Below are 19,974 nucleotides of genomic sequence, written 5' to 3'. Positions count from 1 at the left end.
ACCGAGAACGACATTGTATCTCTGGCCCTAAAGATATCTAGTGCTCACTGATCAGTACGTTCGGATTGGTGGAACGCTTCAATCATGACGTAAAATGGTCTCAAAGTGCGGAGCAAGCCACTAAACTCACCCTAAACCTGCGTAATGTATCGGCAGTGTGCTTGCTGGTAACTTGACAGCTACTCTATACTGCAATCTGCTGAACAATGGCTGCCTGATTCTCCTACATTGTTCGACCTGAACTTCATTCAAATATGGCCCATGTCACTAATTTAGTATCCTCAGTGAGTTTTGTAAGTAAAATGACCCTCGAAACGTGCGTCGCACATATCCTGTTCAATATGCGTCTTCGGTGACCTGACCTAACCTTGACCTTAGCAGTTAGCACGGTATATGTGATGCATCGTCTTGGTAGGGCTACCAAGAACCAAGAAGTAGGGCTCCTAAGACCGCATAATCTGGGTGATCAATCTTTCACTTTGTCCATTTTTCGCCAACTGGACTCCAAATCCAGTTGGATTTTTTTATACCTATCTGTGACCTAAGGTCAGGTCAATTTTACGACCTCTCCATTATATGAAGAAAAAAAATGACTGCAAGGTGAAATTGATGGCCGGAGGGGTTCTGCAAGTTTGGTGACGATACCTACATACAATAATACAATAGGTACCTACTTTAGGAGATATCGGCGGGAAAGGAGATGGGAGCCGTCCCCCTCCCCCCCCCCCTACGGGGCGTGGGTTGATTATACTCTGCCCGTCGGGTTACCTACAAATTGGACGAGATTGCTATTCAGTGTTTGCCTAAACTATCACCACTACCACGCCCAAGCACTGTAACGATACAGACAAGATGTATTAGCGACGACAGCAAGACGTTGCTACACGTGAAATGCATACAGCACTTCTCTACTCGCCCCCTCCCCGCCATAAATCATTTGCTGGTTTAGGTTACACTTTGCCGCCCCGGTCCGCCCCCGCGGCTCGCGCAGCAGCCCCCTCGACGGGTCGGAGTTGGGGCGGACCGGGGTGGGCTGAACCGCGGCGGGGCCGACACGACACGATGCGATAGTACCTACTAGTTTCAACAGTCGAACAGTGAACAGTGCACACTGCGACCTAAAACGGACACCGATCTATTGAAACGGACAGAGCAACATCATCGTGAACGACGGTCTATTGAATCAATAACAACACGATTAAATGGAGTCAATATCGGGTTTCACGGTTTTTAACGACAAGTCACAGCGCATACGCAGACTTGCTCTTAAAGGGACCCTCCCACCTTAACATTAGTTTTGAGTTGAGATAGCCAAGTTTGCGGCAAGGCTCAGAAACCACCATTTATCCTGGTCGCAACCCCCGCAGCTTTATGGTGTTCAAGAAATTTCTTTCCTTTACTTGCAGGGTGGGACCAGCGTGGTCCCTATCTCTTAACCATTACGGGAATCTGATGACGTCATCAGGCTTTCGAACGTCCGCAGTCGCGAACCTCTGAGTCCACTTTACAGCTATTGGCCCAGCCCATCCACAGCCCATCGATCCTTCATATTTGTGGGCCCAGCCCAGCCCGTAGCCCAGCCCAGCCCATGGCCCATTGGGCTGGCCCGGCCCGTGGCGAACACTGCTGCCCATCTCAGGCAGGTCGACAAGCTGGAATGTTCCAAAAATCCTCCGCCGAACATCCTCGCGCTCGTCCTCACTCAATGAGGACACGTATTCATAGATGTTGGGTAGGTGTTTCTGGTAAACATCTTCCGGCCAGGTATTGGGAAGCGGCCTGATATGGTTGCCTCGCAGTTCTTGAGCGGTATTGTAAAGGTGATCGACAAACTTCTGAACGATCTTCACCAAACCCTTATCTTCATGGTACGCCACAATGGCCTTAGAATGCTTGTCTCTGAAGAAGAAAATAGAAGTCGCGTCAAAAACGTAATAAATTACCACACATGTAGTATGTACCATAAGTTATTGTCGTTTATTTAATTCCGGAGGTTGCAAATTGGAAGTCAGTGCGCAAGACCGATTAAAGGTACAATCGGTGTGCAGTTAAGCAAATCATGTTTTCTTCTGCTTTAAAGGGACCCTCCCACCTTAACATTAGTTTTGAGTTGAGATAGCCAAGTTTGCGGCCAGGCTCAGAAACCACCATTTATCCTGGTCGCAACCCCCGCAGCTTTATGGTGTTCAAGAAATTTCTTCCCTTTACTTGCAGGATGGGACCAGCGTGGTCCCTATCTCTTAACCATTACCCCTCGCCCTGGCAGGGCATTTTTCATAACACGGCCTGGCAGGGGGGGGTCGATGCGACCCCCCCTCGCGATTGGCTCCTATGGCACCTAGAAACACCAAATTTGGTAGGTAGGTGGGCCCCCTGGAGTTCTCGCCCCTGTGCAAATTTGGTTGCTCTAGGTCAATATTTAGGGGGGTTTTGGGGGGTATAAGTGTAAAAATTTCGCTAAAAACAGGTCAAAAGTTTTTCGCTTATAACTTTTGATCTAATTAAGATAGAGCAAAAAGAAAAGCACCAGTGAACTCAGCACGTCAAGGCGCGTCGAATGATATACTTTTTAGCTTGCTTAAGTGTACTTAAAGTTTTTCTTAAATTTTAAGTAAACTGAAGTAAGTTAAAATTAACCAAATTACATCATATCGCATATCATTCGATTCGGCTGATCACCAGGAACACAATGATACCATTTTTAAGCTCTAGCGTCATTATGTGCCAAGTTATTGGCAAAAACGTCATTTGACCTCAGTTGACCTCATTTGACCTGACCCATGGATAAGTACACCAAACAAAGAAGCACCAAGTGACCTGCTGTTAAGTACTGTGGTTTCAAAGCACAAAAGTGATAGAACGAAGCGGATATCTCCAGTATTTTCCGAATTTAGTATTTTCCCATAGGCTTAACATTACGACGTAATGACCTCTAACTGACCTCAGGTCAGTGACCTCAAAAAACCCGAACTATATGTTATACAACTCGGTGAACTTAGCACATCCTGAAAGTTTGAAGGAAATCAGTGCAAAACTGTGAGTTGGACAAGTGCAAAAAGAAAATTGAAATTTGACCATGACCTTGTACCGGTTTTTCTGACCTGGTGACCTGACCCAAGGTCACCCGGACCTGAAATTTTCAGGTCATATGTAAAAAGGTTGCCCCATAGGCTGTGCCAAATTTGGCGGCGCTGCGCGACGCCGTTTTTACGCTATCCTCGAAAAACCTTAGGGGGGGTCGCATCGACCCCCCCCCCCCCTGCCAGGGCGAGGGTTAAGGGAATCTGATGACGTCATCAGGCTTTCGAACGTCCGTTAAATGTTTGACTAAAACGTTTTGTAGCACGCGGTGGTATATCACTGAACTCTATGTGGAATGCGCATCGGCCGCCAGATGGTGTCCAACGGTGCCGCCATGTTGCGCAGACCAGGAAGCGGCCGCCGCCTGTGTTGGGGAATAGGGAATTCGGGACCTCGATTTACGTTTGCGGTCGCTGCATCCGTTACGTTCAAGCTATGTGGACACGGAACCCGGCATCTTACGCAGAATCGAGTGGAGAATAAGATCAAATCCTAAAAATTCTCAGATACAAGAAACTAATACGTTAAGCCCTTTATAAGTCAATGGGGAAATATGAAAATTGCTATTTTGGCGCCGAGAATGATCTGAAACTATCTAAGCATATAAAATCATGATTTCATGCACTCCTTGCAAGGTTCTATGCTTCATATTTGCATTGTTGCCCTTGCGTGACGTCATTTGTGACGTCACAAGGGTCACAGTTTTTCTTCAATAACTCCCGATCAAATTGAGCTAGCGAGTCGGGAAAGCCACCAATGGACTCAGGAAGACCTGCCGAATCGAATGATATGCGACATGACCTCTTTCGACCAATTTCGTGACCTGGGGGTGCTGACCTGACCTTGACCTGAGGTCAACACCCTAAGTTGACCTGACCCGAACAAAAAGTATATCACTCGATGGCGATGCGCCTGAGCTAGCTGAACACGATGATGCCAAAATCGCGGCTCTACGGCCATTTTTGGCGAAGTTATTTACCAAAAAACCGAACCCGTGCCTTAGATCACTTGACCTGACCTCAGAGGTCACCGGTTGACCCGGGACCTTTACAGTGGGTTCCTACCAGTCACTCTGCATTATCCTTTGTCGCAAACGACCAATTTACCGCTTAATTCTAGTTTAATTAGCGGCGCATTAGCGAGGTGGGTTCAATCAACCCCCTCGGCCGGGGCAAATGTAGGTCCGGCGAGTGAATTTGAGGAATTCTGAAGATACGATCGTGTTCCCCACTCAATTCTGCGTAAGATGCCGGGTTCCGTATCTACGTAACTTGAACGTAACGGATGCGGCGGCCGCAAACGTAAATCGAGGTCCCGAATTCCCTATTCCTCAACACAGGCGGCAGCCGTTTCTTGGTCTGCACAATATGGCCGCCACCGTTAGACACTACGGCCAATAGGGTTGAAGCGGCATTGCTCCCCTGTGTGGTAGGCGTAATTCTTTTTTCCACCCAAAGGTTAGGTTATGTTTGTTTTTGTTTGGTTTATTTACCAAGAAGCATCTTCGGGTATAGCGCCTTCCTTTGGTTGGAAAAAAGAAACACGCGTGTGGTAGGTATATGCTGCTTTGCGCGCAACAAATGCCGCACTTTCAAATAAAGTCGCTAGGAACAGTGGAGATCCCAAAAAGTAAACAAAAATAAAAGTCTAATATCTTGAAAACCGGTGAATATTTTTCGATGAAATTTGGTAGATATTCATTTTTGCTCTTTCTGAACCGAGCGACATCACTTTCATGCCAATTCATTAACTTTTTTGAAGGTGGGAGGGTCCCTTTAAAAGTGTATGCAGTCAGCAGTTTTACCATTTAGAAGGACCACAAAACACGTATATGATAAAGAACGCCTTTACCTGTTCCCCGGCGGTAGGAGAAGTTCAAATGACCGCTGTGTCTCACGCTGTCGTTCAAACCATTTCAGCTGACACTTCCCGCAGAAGTGCATGGACGTATCCCAGTTTTTCAGCGGAGCTGGAATCAATTTACATCGTTATTACTCCTGAATGACCTTTGTGATCATTACGAACTGCTATGTTCACTGATCAGTATTTACTTTCATTTCATGAAACATTTCTGATCCGACATAGAATACTCCCTTCAAAGTTCAAGAACATAATGTATTGGGCCTTTGGGCCCAATACATTATGTTCTGTTAACCAATTGATCAATAGTGATAGGTATCTGTGATTGATCACTCACTCATAGACAGTCGTGACACACAGACTACATAGGTATTACCTGGCAGCAACTTTTCGTATTCAACTGGAACAGCTTTTACAGCCCTCAGTTGCTTGACTGTCATCAAGATGCCGCATCCGTCGCATTCTTTATCATCATCACATGCGGGCGAACTTTCCTGAAAGGACACAATTATATCGATGGGTAACTCACTGGCTATAGTTATACAAAGACCACCTTTTTCCAGATATGGTATATGTATCAATAACAGAAAATATAATTTACACGGCTTTTATTTATTATGACACTGTTTGCAAAGCACGTGGAAAATAGCTATAAGGATTATTATCTCTAAATGGAGAGGGTTCGTAAACTGTTCGGTGTTCGAGCGATCAAAATCTCACGACAGAGCCGCTTTCGAGTCGCTAAATTTTCGCTTGTACGAGTTCAGTTACTGAGTGACATGTGGCAACTGGTATTGCAGTTGGACTTCGGAGGGAAGTGAAGGAGCCGGCTCCAAAGAAAACTCCAATTTCACTCAACAGTAAACTTTTACAATTTACTAAAACCATCCTTTTATTCACATTCAGTCTCAGTGTGATTGGGGTCATAGATATGTAATACCTACGAATCTGTGACCTACGAAGACTTCCTGTGGCACAAAATGCCTCTACTGAACGCAACATTTTATAACGCTTTTACATTCTCCCAATTCCACTAAAATCTAAATTCTCCATTTCTTATCATCTTCTCTTAAATTTTCCCGCTCGCTTGACCCCGTTTCTCTGGAGACGTTTTCCCATGATTTCTCAGTTTGTGACGGTTATTGGCGTCTTCGTCAACGATAGGTGCATGAAATACCAGTAGTTATCCTTCCAATATAATAATACCTATACATTATTTTACCCCCGATAAATTTCCCTGCTAACTTTTTTTTGAAAGGTTTGTATTAATATAAATACACTTACCATCCGCGATCGATTTTTATTGGAATATTTTTGGTCGATGGCATTATCGATGTTGACATTTCCATAAAGTTTCGAGAATATCTTGGCACCAATAACGGCGTCCTGGGCCGCATACATCTGCAAGGAAGATATTGGTTAAGGAAGTGTCTAAGTGAAACTAAGACAAAGACAAACTCAAACTAAAATATACCTACCAATCAAGGTCCATACTTAGCGTAAGCTCACAGGGATAAATGCGAGCAACCACCAATAGAATATTAACCCGCGCCCTGATGGGGTCTGCCGAGCAACGCGGTCTGATGGGGGGGGGGGCCATTTTGCCCCCCCCCCCCCTAAGATCTCGAGAACCACGCAACATAGCGACAAGTGGTAAACGGCGTTGGATAGCCCCAACGGGGAACTACCTTGTGACCCAATTTCATTGACCTCGGTCAAACCGATGACGTCACAGGTCAGGTCAAAGGTCGAATTTTCACCGTTTACAGGCATTTCAAGAAATGCGTTGTAAAATCGAGTAAAATGCATTTCATTGAAAATCATCGATGGGGAAATGTTCTTCAAACACATATTTTGCTATTCGAGGTCACTGATACCAGGTCAGGTCACAGAGGTCAGGTCACTGGGGGGTCACAATATGAAAGTGTCGTGTGATACATGTTTTATGGTCCAATTTACATGACAAATGCGATAAAGTGGGTCAGGCAGACTTTTGGGCCAGCTTAGGTCACGTTTTGGTCATGGTCAGGTCAAGTTCAGGTCAAATTAGGTCAAATTTCAAAGTTGATATTTTGCATAAAATGGGTATCGATTCGATGCAGCTCGTCACGGGGAGTTCAATGGTGTTCTCCGTTTTGCGCTACGAGGTCTAGAATTGCTAAAAATTGAGTTCAAAAATTTGACGTCATCAATTTTTAACAGTTTTTTCGCTATACCTTGGCCAAAAAAAGAGGTTTCGATCTAAAATTTGGTATGTGTATCGAAGAGCGCAGGGACTATCACATATATTCTGTTTTTTTCGAAATTCGAAAAAAAATTGGAAATTTTTTGTGTTTTTCTAAAAAAATCATTTTTTTTTATTTTTGGGGGTGAAAATCCCAAAATTTCGAAAATCCGAGATAGCAATTCAGTAGCGCCGTTTTTTCTCTACACAACCACATAAAGAACTTTAAAATTGCTTGTTAACTGTAGAATTGGTGAGCGTTTCAAGGTGTCATGTTTTTTGCTCATTTTTACTCGAACATGACCTCAGTTTGACCTCAATAACTCCTGACCTGAGGTGACCTGTGACTTGAAATTTTGTGTGAAGGTGTCAAATTGATGCCCGGTAAGGTACCCAAAATTTGGCGGCGCTGCGCACCGCCGTTTTTTCGCTATTTAAGAAAAACCACAGGGGGGCCAAAATGGCCCCCCATCAGGGCGCGGGATAAAACAACTTAGAAGGCGATGTGTGTTTTAAACGGTCCGACGCCGTTACCTATCAAAAGTCCGACATGATGTTGGGCTGAGGGCGGCCCGAGCGTAGCCTTCAGGAATTGTCTATAGAGACGTGCACTTGGCATGTCTTAATGTTGCTATTGGCAACCAATTTTGTTCAGAAACAACTACATGTATGCTACACTTTTTGAAGAATACGTCGAAAATTGTTGTCCGGTCCTGCCCTCTCCAAGTTCTCGAGATTCGCCGTCGTTGTCGCGGTATAGACCAAAATGTTGCCACATACCTACACAGACGGCGATTCCGTTTACAAAATAATCAATAGCGCCATTTTGAATCAACTTGACAGCCAAAGAACAGGTAAAACATACCTAACTTCAAAGTTATAATACAATACCAACCATGGTTCATGCATAGCGTGTTTACTTTACCTGTTGAACAGGATGCAGACAGTCCAACTCCCAGTCGCTGCACGTTTGGGATTTGTCCTTTTGAAAGGGAACTTCGGCATGCGCGGCCAGGTCTTCTAGAGAAGGAGTACTCTTCTTCCATTCCCGCTGCTGGTCTTTCATGTCTTTGACGAGATATTTTAGGTCTAGACATCCCTTAGGCTTAAAGGCAACATTAGGTGGAATGGAAGGACACGCTGCCAAGCGCTTGCAGTCCCGAAGTACTTCAACGCCGACCTTCCGAATTCCTAGATTTTCCAGAAAATCCTGCAGCAAGAAAAGGAAAGATCAACAAACCGCACTCCGTGCATCTTTACTTTTAAGCTTCTGTATAGTTACTTTTCGGATGATTCTCTAGGATGTAAATATGTTACTCGAAAGTCCATATATAGTCCATATATAGAGGAACATGCAAGTTAAGGACCGTGTCATTTTTGCCATTTGATATATTTTTGAAAAAGTGTTGTGACCCGTCTAAGCCAATTATTGTGGTGTGTGCTTTTTCGCATGTGCAGGTAATTGTTTGTTATTTGTCCAGTGAACAAGGGTGAGCAATATCACCCGAAATATATGGACTTTCGAGTAACATATTTACATCCCAGAGAATCATCCGAAAAGTAACTATACATACATATGTAATTTCCTGGGGAAAAAATGACTTTAAAACAACATATGCAAACTTAGACTTTATCAGTGTCACGTTTACGCCTCTGATCAAAAGTAAGCATACAATACCTGTTCACAAAAGGTTACAAATGCTCCGTCCACCACATATAAATGCATAGACACACGAGATTTAGTTACGATTGTAATTGTAATGACAAAAAAGTGTTGCCTAACCACAGCAAATATAAAACCTAGCTGAAACAAATGGGGCCATGAGGAGAACAAACTCATCTTTTAACCCGTGCGGGGCTGGGGTCTCCAGCCGAACGCGCGGGGCTGGGGGGGGGGTAAATTTTACCCCCCCCCCCCCTGTTATCACCCGAACTAGTGGTCCGATTTGGAAAATTCAAACGCCAATCGAAAGATATCATCACGAACAACTTAAAACATGTACTTAATTTAAAGTTTGAGGTCAAGGTCAAGGTCAGGTCAAGGGTACAAATTGCAAGTGTAAGTGTATGCAGTATCGGCCTTGCACCGTAGTTGCCGAAGAATGGAGTCATGGACTGAGACTGATTGCCCAAAACGTGTTTTTAGGCTACCAAGACAATATTCCTTGCATACAATATCATTCAGAGGTCAAGGTCAAGGTCAAGGTCAGGTCAGGTCACCCAAAACAAAATATAGAAAAGGGCATGTGCGACACATGTTTTATGGGTCATTTTACTCACAGAATTCAATAGGCACACTCAATAAGTGATATGGACCACCTCTGGATGAGTTTCAGGTCGAGGTCAGGTCAACGTCAGGTCAAGTGAGGTCAAATTTTGAAGTTGGTTGTTAAGGCCTAAAAAGGTGTCTATCTGATGCAGTTTTTCACGGCGAATCGAATGGTGCTATTTTTGATTCCGTACAAGGTCTAAAACTTCTAAAAAAATCATTTTTTCAAAATTTTTGTGTGTCGTGACGTCATAAAAGTTTGAATAACTCCCACATTTTTGAACCGATTCTTCTAAAAATTGGTATGTAGGTGCACATAGACCACTTCTCTGACAAATATTCCGGTTTTTTCGATACACTCAAAATTTTGGATTTTATAATTATTTTTCCAAAAAAGTCAGTTTTTTTAGAAAAAAAATTAAGCCTAAATCCAAAAGTATCAAAAAACCGAGATAGCCATTTGATAGACAAAGTTGAATTACGTATAACCTTTTTTGTTACGTCTTAATTCCTTTAAAAATGAAGATGTTAGCGGCGTTTGAAATTTTGCCGTTTTTGAGGCGAAAATGGCGAACATGACGTCACTAAAACGCCAATTTCTCAAAAAAAAAAATCCGACGGATTTCCGTTAGGCGGCACGCGCGGACATCGATAGCAGCGCCTCTATCGGTCACTAGGGAAAGCTGGGCTGTAGGCGACGAAATACCGGCTGAGTTGTCACACGTTGAATAGGTTTATAGCCATCCGTCTTGTGAAGAAGTTGAACTTTTGCCTTTAATATTTCTACAGGCAATTTTAGAAGTGTCTTCACATGGATTACAAAACCGTTTAGATTATTGTATTCACTTCAAGCCTTCCCTATTGTTCTTGATGATGCGGGAACTATTTCTAATTAGAGTTTCTAGCTTAGTAAAAGAACATACTGTGCAAACGATGAAAAAGCATAAATGGAAAATTTTAAATGCAATTTTCTCTAACAATTAATGGTAAATTCTCTACATATCAAGGAAAAGGTGCATGCTAACTGATAATTTAAAGTTCTTGGGGCCAGTTGTTTTCTTCTTTTCTTACGTCGCCCCAATGGCCGCGATTACACTTGTGATAACGCCTATCGCGCTCAAATTTTCAGAGAACGTGTCAAATTGATGTAAAAAGAGGTACTGAAAGTTTGGCGGCGCTGCGCGCCGCCGTTTTTGAGATATTGCAAAAATTCGCGAGGGGGGGAGTAAAATTTACCCCCCCCCCAGCCCCGCGCGGGTTAATTACGTAAAAAAGTGTAACTAAAGTTATTCGACACTCTCACGCGGCGTTGCGTTTGCGGCAATTAAGTCCGGGACCGGCTCTGTCTCTAATAGGTATTTGACACTTGTTAACAATTATTATTGACCAATGATCTACTCGGCTCAGGTTCTGCGCGTCGTGTGGTCGTCAAAGGAATAAAGATGAAAATTCCGCTCTTCACTGCACTGGGACTCCCATCAGCTCGCGCCTCACGGACGGACCATGCGTTATGTGCCGTGGGACAGACAGCTGCTCACCGTGAGCTCCTTTGGCACACAGCCTGTCATGCGGTGCAGCTGGATCAGCAGGCAGAAGCCGTCCACTGTGGCCAGCTGAAGCAGGGCGGCCTTCCACCGGCCACCTTTCTTCCACTCGACGTCCAGTCCGACGTGGGAAGTCTCGGTTCGTCGCAGCCGCCTGCCGAAAACCGAAACCACAAGCGACCTTCTGTAATCTGTTCACCTAGCGATGGCGAGAGCTGGGACACAGTCGTATTTGAGATCACGAGAGAAATTTGACATGGTGGTACTGTTTTTAATCTTTTATCCAAGATCTCATAGATCGGTAGGTATTATTTTTCATTCAGTAGGTATAGGTGGCTCATAATGCAAAGTGCAAACAGCACATCTTGTTTATCTGTTTTGAATCTTTAGTTTGGGTTGGAAGGATCGTGAATATCGTTGCAGGTACACATGCACATTGCATACCCACACGCCAACCTCATGCCCAGATGAACACAGGCACAGCACTCAAAGTATAATAAGAGACTTATAAGCAGACTCGATTGCTGTACGGAATGACCGTTAAATTACTTCTGACCTGAGTAATTCTTTAATCCCGCGTCGGCATCCCTCGACGGTATGCACGGTCCAAACTTTCATGGGGCCCGAGGGTACCTCATAGCTGCTGATCTGAACCTCTGGCGGGTCTGGTATCGGTGTGCCTGTACGAAGAAGGGCCGGAGTCAGCCCCCAACATGTTGCAACGTGTTGTGGCATGTCTACGCAGGACTGCCGCTCTATCTTATGGCAGGTTATAGTGAATTATACACAACAAAGACATTGATAGACGATAACAGCTGTCATAACCAGCACAATCCCCTCAACAGCGATGCAAGTACACACATGTCTCAAGGCGAGGCAAGGGCGATGCGTAGTATAGCTGATAACAAAATATGACAGATTACCTTCTATCGTGGCGAGACAGGCTTACCTTGAGATAGCGAGGCTAGGCGAGGTTTATAGTTTTGCGTTCAGAAGGCCCGATATGGCCCCTAGTTATCTCTCGGATAAGCTGCGAAAACTGATGATTTTCCATCCGTATGACCAGTTAGTGCGTGGTTTGACGGTCACCCTCCGGTCTCCATTTTCATCTAACCCTTAGCGTCATAAGCGTTAGAGCCAACTTTTGTACCTAATTGATTTAAGAAAATTATTGTGGGTGCAATAATTCTTCGGTGGGCGTAGACAATGAATTATACACCCACAATAATCTAAAACAGAAAAAAACTTTCGCATCAACGCTGCTTCCCAGTTCCCATGTAACATTACGAATTCAGGATACTATGCCCTCTGGCCTCTACCCGTTTTTCGAAACATTTGCTTCTCTGATGATTTTCAAAACATGTGTTTGTGCTTAGGTGGATAAAACCGGAACGTCTGTGACAAAACACATACTGATGACCCATCTCAAAAAGCTTTGGCCCGATATCTTCAATACAGGTCGCTATGTTATTAAGATCATGGGTGGAGAATGTTTGAAAAAGTTACCCCGGCCGGCGACCGATAGTCGCGGGAAGACGATATACTCACGTTGTTCTCAACGGTCATCATCAAACCCCTATTCTGACGCATGGAATAGGATGCTGTGTTTGCTCAAGGATGAGCGTTGTATCCGACACCGTATTATTCATAACATTTTTGGAATGATCGAAAAGGCAATTTCCTTTTAATTAAATTATCATTTCTTTTTACTTAAACTTCCAATTTCACACCGAACCCAAACCAAACCATATACCATTTTGAGTACCTAAATGTTGCGTTTTCAGCTTTTTATTGTGTCTCAAAATAGCTACAAAAAGACAACTCACCATAGTAGAAGCTTTACAGAGAAATTGACAGATCGAACCAAGCAAAGCACTAAAATAGGTCACTGACATCCACGGGCGTAGCCTTTTTCAATGTTGGGCGGCTCTTATAATACAAACAGGGAGTCGATCCAGGAATATCGACCGGTCCCGGTCTCGTAGCTCAGTTGCTAGAGCGTTGGATTCCGCGTGGCGAGAGCACGCGGCCTGGTTACAACAGTCCGAGTTCGAAGCATGATGGCCGCTCGGTGTTTATGAGCACCCTGACGGGTACGCTCATAAACGGGTGTGGTTGCGGTTGGTGGCAGGTCAGTTGAAGGCAATGAGGTCAAGCAGTAGTTTTGAAAAAGTGCGCCGAAGGCGCGCCAAAATTTCGAAACTGAACAGGATGTGAGAGCAATCTTGGAATTGGCGACCACACGCGGGTCTTAGGGTTGGAGATTATGGCAAGTTAAGTAAATGGTAATACCTACCTGATTTGCAATATTACGCCCATGGAAGTCAACATTCGAAGAGCGTGAGTTTTCTTTTCTCGTATGGAGACAGCTTTTAGGATTTACAAGAGTAGAAAAGTTGCCCCGGCCGCGCCGGGGTAGGCTGAAAGTTACCCCGGCCACGGCCGGGCCGGGGTAGGTTCTCCACCCATGATTAAGATCGCTATGAAGTATGAGCCTCCAACTTTTTCTGATATCGGTGGCGATACATACCAAAATCGAGAGAGAACACGATACCCAGTACCGTTTCCTACCTCCCCTCCCCCTCCACCGGCTATTGATGGATTTCTGCACCCATGCTCCTACAATGTCCCAGCCGTTCCTACGCCCATGACCCTTATGCTTTATTATGCCATAAAACATGCATTCTGTCTTTTGCTATATCCATTGCATTTCATTCCGGCTCCTGGCAATGTAACTTCCATTCCGTGATCTCACTCGTGGCCTTTGGTTCCGCCGACCATAGCTGAATCTTATTCCCGTGACGTCCCTCACCATCCCTATCCCAAGGCTTGTAAGGCATTTTTATTTCAGCGCCACGCCTACCCAATACCCATCCAGGCCCGCTCTGTCCTACTTTTTCCCAGCCGACCATATGTTCTGTTCCATTAACACTGCACTGACATGCCTACTTCAGTCACAATCATTGTGTCGAGAGCTCATGAACCTCCACCTTCAAGCTTGATTCGTAGAGGTTCATGAACTATCGACACAATATTTGTCCATATTATTAACTACGGAAATCACTATCATGAAACACGCTTGGAGACACATCATGGTTCGGCCGTTTAGTTCCTTGCCTAAATAAATATACCTTCAAACGGAAAACGGCTGTATATGCGCGTGCGCGTGATCCGTCGCACTATGCTGGTGTGTCTGTTACCATTCTGAAGGCGAGGATACCAGATAACTAGTTATATACATTTAGCGGTATGGTATACCAATTGATATAGGTACCAATTACTCTCCCCAAAGTACAGACCATAACCAATATAGCAGAGAAGATGCAAGCCAAAGATCAATCGTTTCGCTTGCATCCTAGACGCACACTCACCGAACACCGTCGACACTATCCAAAGCCCGAACTTGGAAAACGATGGGAGCTCCATTTTGGTCGCACCGCACCCTTCGCACCGCAGCAGTGCACTGCCAATGTCAACAAACACGTCTGCCGCATAGGTCTGCCCGGCCGTCCGCGTCCCACAGTCTCGCGGCGCGCGATAAGGAATCGGGGAACCCCAACATCAGGGGCGGATAAACAATATGGGGTCAATTTTCAAAAGCCATGTTACCGATGCATTTGATTCATAGGATTCACAGAGAGCTACGAAGGATGCCACGGAGGGCTACAGGGTGTCCCGAAATTGATGCGCGGTTGGTGCCGCATGTTATGCTGTCCCTCCCGAGTGCTGAACAACTGCAATTTTACCGGTTCTGGCACCACTGACATCTTGCTGGTCACACGATCACGTGAACCAAGCGGCTAACCCGACCGCGGCCGGCAGTTGGCGCGGGAGGCCACACTTGTCCAGACAGGCAACGTGGAGAAGCTGCATATTTGCGGCTCCAGTGGCGCAGTTGGTAAGGCGTCGGTTCTGTGGTCGGGAGGACCCGGGTTCGATCCCCGGTGCCGCCCGGCTTCCGGACTGGCGTCCCCAACTGTGTCACTGGGGGGTGGGGTGGGCTCCCGCCTTGCACCGTAGCCCTGAGGAGGAGCAGGAGCCCTCCCATAAATGGGAAAACATATCCCGTGTGGAGGACGAGGAATAAAAAAAAAAAAATATTACCAAAAGTGAAAAGGCACAAACTACCGATCCACTACCGCGCGGTGGGGATGATCAAGGACGGTGTGACCCAGGTTCCGGATGCCAGAGAATTGGGCGTCAACTCTGCGACAATTAAACTTTGGATGGACCGCAAACGATCAGGAGAGACACTCAAGAACAGCACAGTTCGAGGGCGGAAGACTGCCTTGAGCCGAGTGGCGAATATCGTGATTGCAAAGTCAACCTTTAAAAAGCACCATTCAACATCGCTGACAAGAAAACTGAATGAGATGCATGTCCCAGCATCCAAATCGACCCTCCGCCAGTATTTGAAGACTATCTTGAAGCTGAAGCTGCTCAGCTTCAGGATACAGACTTGGCCTAACGTGGTCCAGAAGTGCAGGCAGCTGGATTTCGCCAAGACCCACAAAAACTGGACCATTCAGGACTGGAGATGCGTCCTTTTCAATGACAAGGTGCCCCGTTTGTGGTCTCTAAGCCCTTAACTGCCAGAACGATCGAAATGTGGGCCAACGGCAGCTATGAGGAGTCCGCTGTCGAGACGGTGAAACGTCTGATGAAGAATCTCATTTGGAGCATGATGAGCTACAGAGGCGCTCTGAGCTTCACGAGGTGCCTCGGGGACAGACCGTGACTGCTTATTACTATATCAGCGAGGTGCTGAAGAAGACTGATGCCACAAAGATGCTGAGAGAAAAGGTAAATGGTTCAAAAACCAGAGTCAAACTTTTGTCGGACATGTCCAGGGCCATTTTCCAGCAAGAAAGGGTTCCAGCTTATCACGCCAGGAAGACCCAGGACTGGTGCCGAGCGAGGCACCCAGGCCTCTGGGAGAAGGGGACATGGTCTGGCAACAGTCTGGACCTGTCCCCGATCCAAATTATCTGGACGATCGTCAGAAAAGAGCTCAGCAAGCTTCCACGGGCTAGCTCAGAGAAGAGGCCGTTTCAGAAGATATAAACGGCATGGCGTTGTTTCAAAGTAGAGACTCTTGACAACCTGAAACGTGACACGCTAGAGTGCAAAAGGCCGTGTATGCAACTGAACAAGGGCTATGATAACATATAAGCCGCGAAATAAATTCGAGCACTTTATAAGTTATTGAGGATAAAACAACCGCGCATCAATTTCGGGACACCCTGTACTGTGAGACGATAACTCCGTATTTTTGTCTGAACTCACACCTGTTGTGTAGTTCTATGAGGCGGTCTCACCATCGAATTATACACTCCCTTGCACTGGGCTCTCAGTGCAACCGAGAAGCCTCGGTAGTTGTGGCGTGTTTATTCACGTCGGTTCCTGTCGCTGCAATCTTGAATTTGAATCCTAGTTACCTACCCGTGACAACATAAATGTGTATGAACGCCATACACAGCGACAAGTGACAACATGTTTTTGCTACGGATACTGAATGCAAGATTAGTGATTTTAATAACGGAAAATCATGACACCGATACCAAACTAAATACCAACAATATTCATGCAAAAATACCGAAACCAAACCGACTTGGGAATAAGAGGAAAATACCAACTTTTTACCAAATTCCCAGCCTCTTTTACATTCGTGAGGATTCATAATACAACAAAATATCAAATGCACTCGCCTTAAAATACTAAATATCAAGTTGGTACCGGTTTGGTATCGGTATACCAAAAAGTTGGTATCCGATTGACATCCTTATGTAAGATCCAACTACGAAGTGGTGACTGGGTTGAAATATGCAATTAACACGTAATTAATGCGAACTCCTGGCTTAGAAACTGTATGCCCACCCAAAGCACCGAGCAAGGGTCAGTGATTAAACAGTCATGTCATACACTGTAAAAATATTGACTAGCCCCTCGTCAAATGATTCTCAACGCTAAATGTCGGGGGTACAGACTAGTTTTGCATCCTACTTTTGACACACGCTGCGAGCCCCTGGCTTGTTTTGTGTTCGTTAGATGACAGTTACCAGGTGTCGGTTAGTTTTCACCACGTCCCAAAAATAGCTGGAGCGTTTCTGCCTTGTTTTGGAAGCAGGTCCTCGTTAATGCTGTGTATGATAACAAAGTACCTAGTAACAATAATAACGAAAAACAATGTCAAAACGAGGGCGGCTTGTTTAGTGACGATGTTCAAAAGAAGCATCGTCTTTTTCCTACTTAACGAATGAAGCTCAAACTAGGTCAAAACTAACGTATTGCTATACATTTGAACCCCACGACGAGCCCATTGTTGGTTCAAAAACTAGCTCATACCTGGTGCTGGTAACCTTACAAGCCCTAATTAGGCCATAATTAGGGCCCTAATTAATATGGGTTAATTAGGGGCCCAACTAGGCCCTAATCAACCCATAGTCAGATGACCAGCAGATCCTACGCCGCCCAATCCAGTCATCGAATTTGCCAGCGAATTCGTTTGAAGACCATCATCTATCTACTATTTATAAATCCTAAAAAGTCCGCCGCCGTCGGGGTTACTCCCAAAATGGCTTATTACGGCGCCGTCGATTGACGCAGGAGGGTGAAATTTTTGCCAATCGTGGGTCGCGTCATTCAACAGGTCGTATTAAATTTTGGGCACGATGCGGCCGGGGGTGCGTCCGTGGCGCGTGCTGACGTGGTGTGCCATAGGGTTTACACTAGAATCGGCAACAGGCTATTGCTCGGGAACGGTAAGGGCTACGGGGGTGAAATTTTCACGCCAAGTCGGTCGCGTGCACTCATTTGTAGTATTAAATTTTCGAGGGTGTGGGTTCAGCGGTGTGCACGTGATGGGGCCGCGACCGGCGCCGAGCAGAAGACACGTGCTTTAGGCTCAGTTGTTCGCTTGCAAAACTGAGTGAAAAGAGTCAGAGCCGGGAGGTCATTGACCTTTGACAACGAAGCCCGACACAAGGCACCGCTCGCCAAGGGGATTCGCCAGTAAATACTATCAATTTGTTTTTGCAATATCTCACCTGTTTCTGGGCCGATTTAGCTGAAACTTGGACTGTCGGTGGTAGTGTAGTGTAGGGTAGGGTAGGGTAGTGTAGGCCGAAGGGTAGGGGTAGGGGTAGGGTAGGGTAGGGTAGGTTAGGGTAGGGTAGGGTAGGATAGGGTAGGGTAGGGTAGGGTAGTAGGGTAGGGTAGGGTAGGGTAGGGACTAGGGTACGGTATAGTATGGTAGGTTAGGGTAGTAGGGTAGGGTATGGTAGGGTAGGGTAGGGTAGGGTAGGGTAGTAGGGTAGGGTAGGGTAGGGTAGGGTAGAGTAGGGTGGGTTAGTAGGTAGGGTAGGGTAGGGTAGGGTAGGGTAGGGTAGGGTAGGGTAGAGTAGGGTAGTGTAAGGGTAGGGTAGGGTAGGGTAGGGGTAGGGTAGGGTAGGGTAGTGTAGGGGTAGGGTAGGGTAAGGTAGGGTAGGGTAGGGTAGGGTAGGGTAGGGTAGGGAAGGGTAGTGTAAGGGTAGGGTAGGGTAGGGTAGGGTAGGGTAGGGTAGGGGATTGTAGGGTAGGGTAGGGTAGGGTAGGGGATTGTAGGGTAGGGTAGGGTAGGGTAGGGGATTGTAGGGTAGGGTAGGGGATTGTAGGGTAGGGTAGGGTAGGGTAGGGGTAGGGTAGGGTAGAGTAGGGTAGGGTATGGTAGGGGTAGGGTAGGGTAGGGTAGGGTAGGGTAGTGTAGGGGTAGGGTAGGGTAAGGTAGGGTAGGGTAGGTTAGGGTAGGGTAGGGTAGGGTAGGGTAGGGTAGGGTAGGGTACGGTAGGGTTGAATTGAGTAACATCCTAACTTACAAAGGGCTCGAACGACTCGCATGCATTACCATCATACTTTACAGTTCAATTAAAAGCAGTTACCCAGTTATACACAAATAATACCATTAAACGCAAGTTTCTACACCCAAAACTAATGCATCCGTCAATCATACATATCAAAACATACAGTTATCGCGTAAAACTGTACCTCTAGTATTCTTAAATATCGGAAATCCCTTACCGGTTTGATGACGAATTCATCCGGCCCATTCCAAAAACGCTCAAGACAAAATGAAAGTGTTTCTGAAATAATGTGCTTTCTTGCAATGCACCTTTCGTATATCAAGCGAACCTTTCACTTCCAGCGCCCGTTTACAGTTATCAATCGAATCATAAGCATGCACATATCGATAGATCTGAACCTAAGAACATAGAAGACATTTTGTAGAGTACCTGTCTGAGCCTATGCAGTGGAGCCCGTGAGCCGCCCAACCGCAGCTGCCTCATGAACTTGATGATAGGTCTGAACCTCAGATTGGCCAGAGCTTGGCCGTCAATAACCAGCTTATTTATATCCACAGTTGTAGTGACTTAGGGTTTGGAATTTGCCAAACCTAAGTTTTGATTACCAAGAGAAGTTTTGTACTTCTTGCACTTGCCTTTTCTTCATAACTTTGGCGGAAATCGTCGTAGTGAAACTTCAGTGTTCCGTTAGCTGTCGGTTCTTGAGAGAGTTGGCCAGGCCGGACACCGGGGGCGGCTCCACAACTTTTGAAAAATTAAACCATAGTCCTATTGCACTGCATGGAGAGCAATTCATTTAAAATCGCTCTTGTCCCCCCCCCCCCTCGACAACTTTGCAAACGTCTCTGCGCGATTTAGTTGAGAATAATGGCTTATGGCAAGTTATCGAATCAGAACGTCGATCACTGCAGGTCATATATCGGCAAGCAATTCTTCATAACTAGACACTGCACAAATGGAAACGAGCAGGCTTGCCCAGTGATAAACACTCGCACTTCACAGACGCACGCACCCCCGACCGAACGCGGCACGGCACACGGCGCAACTCTATACATGGCGCCGGGAAGCCGGGAACGCATTACATAAGTGAAGGATTCACAGGTGCGCAACTTTATTGCGAACAATAAAAACCTACCGCAAACGATTAAAAAAAAAAGT

At 45.8% G+C, this 19,974-nt stretch overlaps 1 protein-coding gene across 1 annotated transcript; it reads right to left on the bottom strand.

Annotated features, from left to right (window-relative positions):
• Positions 1-1,367: 1,367 nt before the first annotated feature.
• Positions 1,368-14,439, bottom strand: LOC122370006. Its single transcript, XM_043345222.1, has 8 exons — positions 14,350-14,439; positions 11,535-11,658; positions 10,973-11,132; positions 8,091-8,375; positions 6,226-6,342; positions 5,318-5,435; positions 4,933-5,050; positions 1,368-1,899 (listed from the first exon to the last, which is right to left on the bottom strand). The coding sequence occupies exons 1-8, from the start codon at positions 14,402-14,404 to the stop codon at positions 1,440-1,442; spliced, it is 1,437 nt and encodes a 478-aa protein (XP_043201157.1). The 5' UTR covers positions 14,405-14,439; the 3' UTR covers positions 1,368-1,439.
• Between the last annotated feature and the right edge of the window lie 5,535 nt (positions 14,440-19,974).

Source organism: Amphibalanus amphitrite, unplaced genomic scaffold, assembly GCF_019059575.1.
Source record: "Amphibalanus amphitrite isolate SeventyFive unplaced genomic scaffold, NRLGWU_Aamphi_draft 001089F_arrow, whole genome shotgun sequence".
NCBI lineage: Eukaryota > Metazoa > Arthropoda > Thecostraca > Balanomorpha > Balanidae > Amphibalanus > Amphibalanus amphitrite.
The sequence above is the reverse complement of the archived record's forward strand: the minus strand, read 5'-3'. Positions and strand labels throughout refer to the sequence as shown.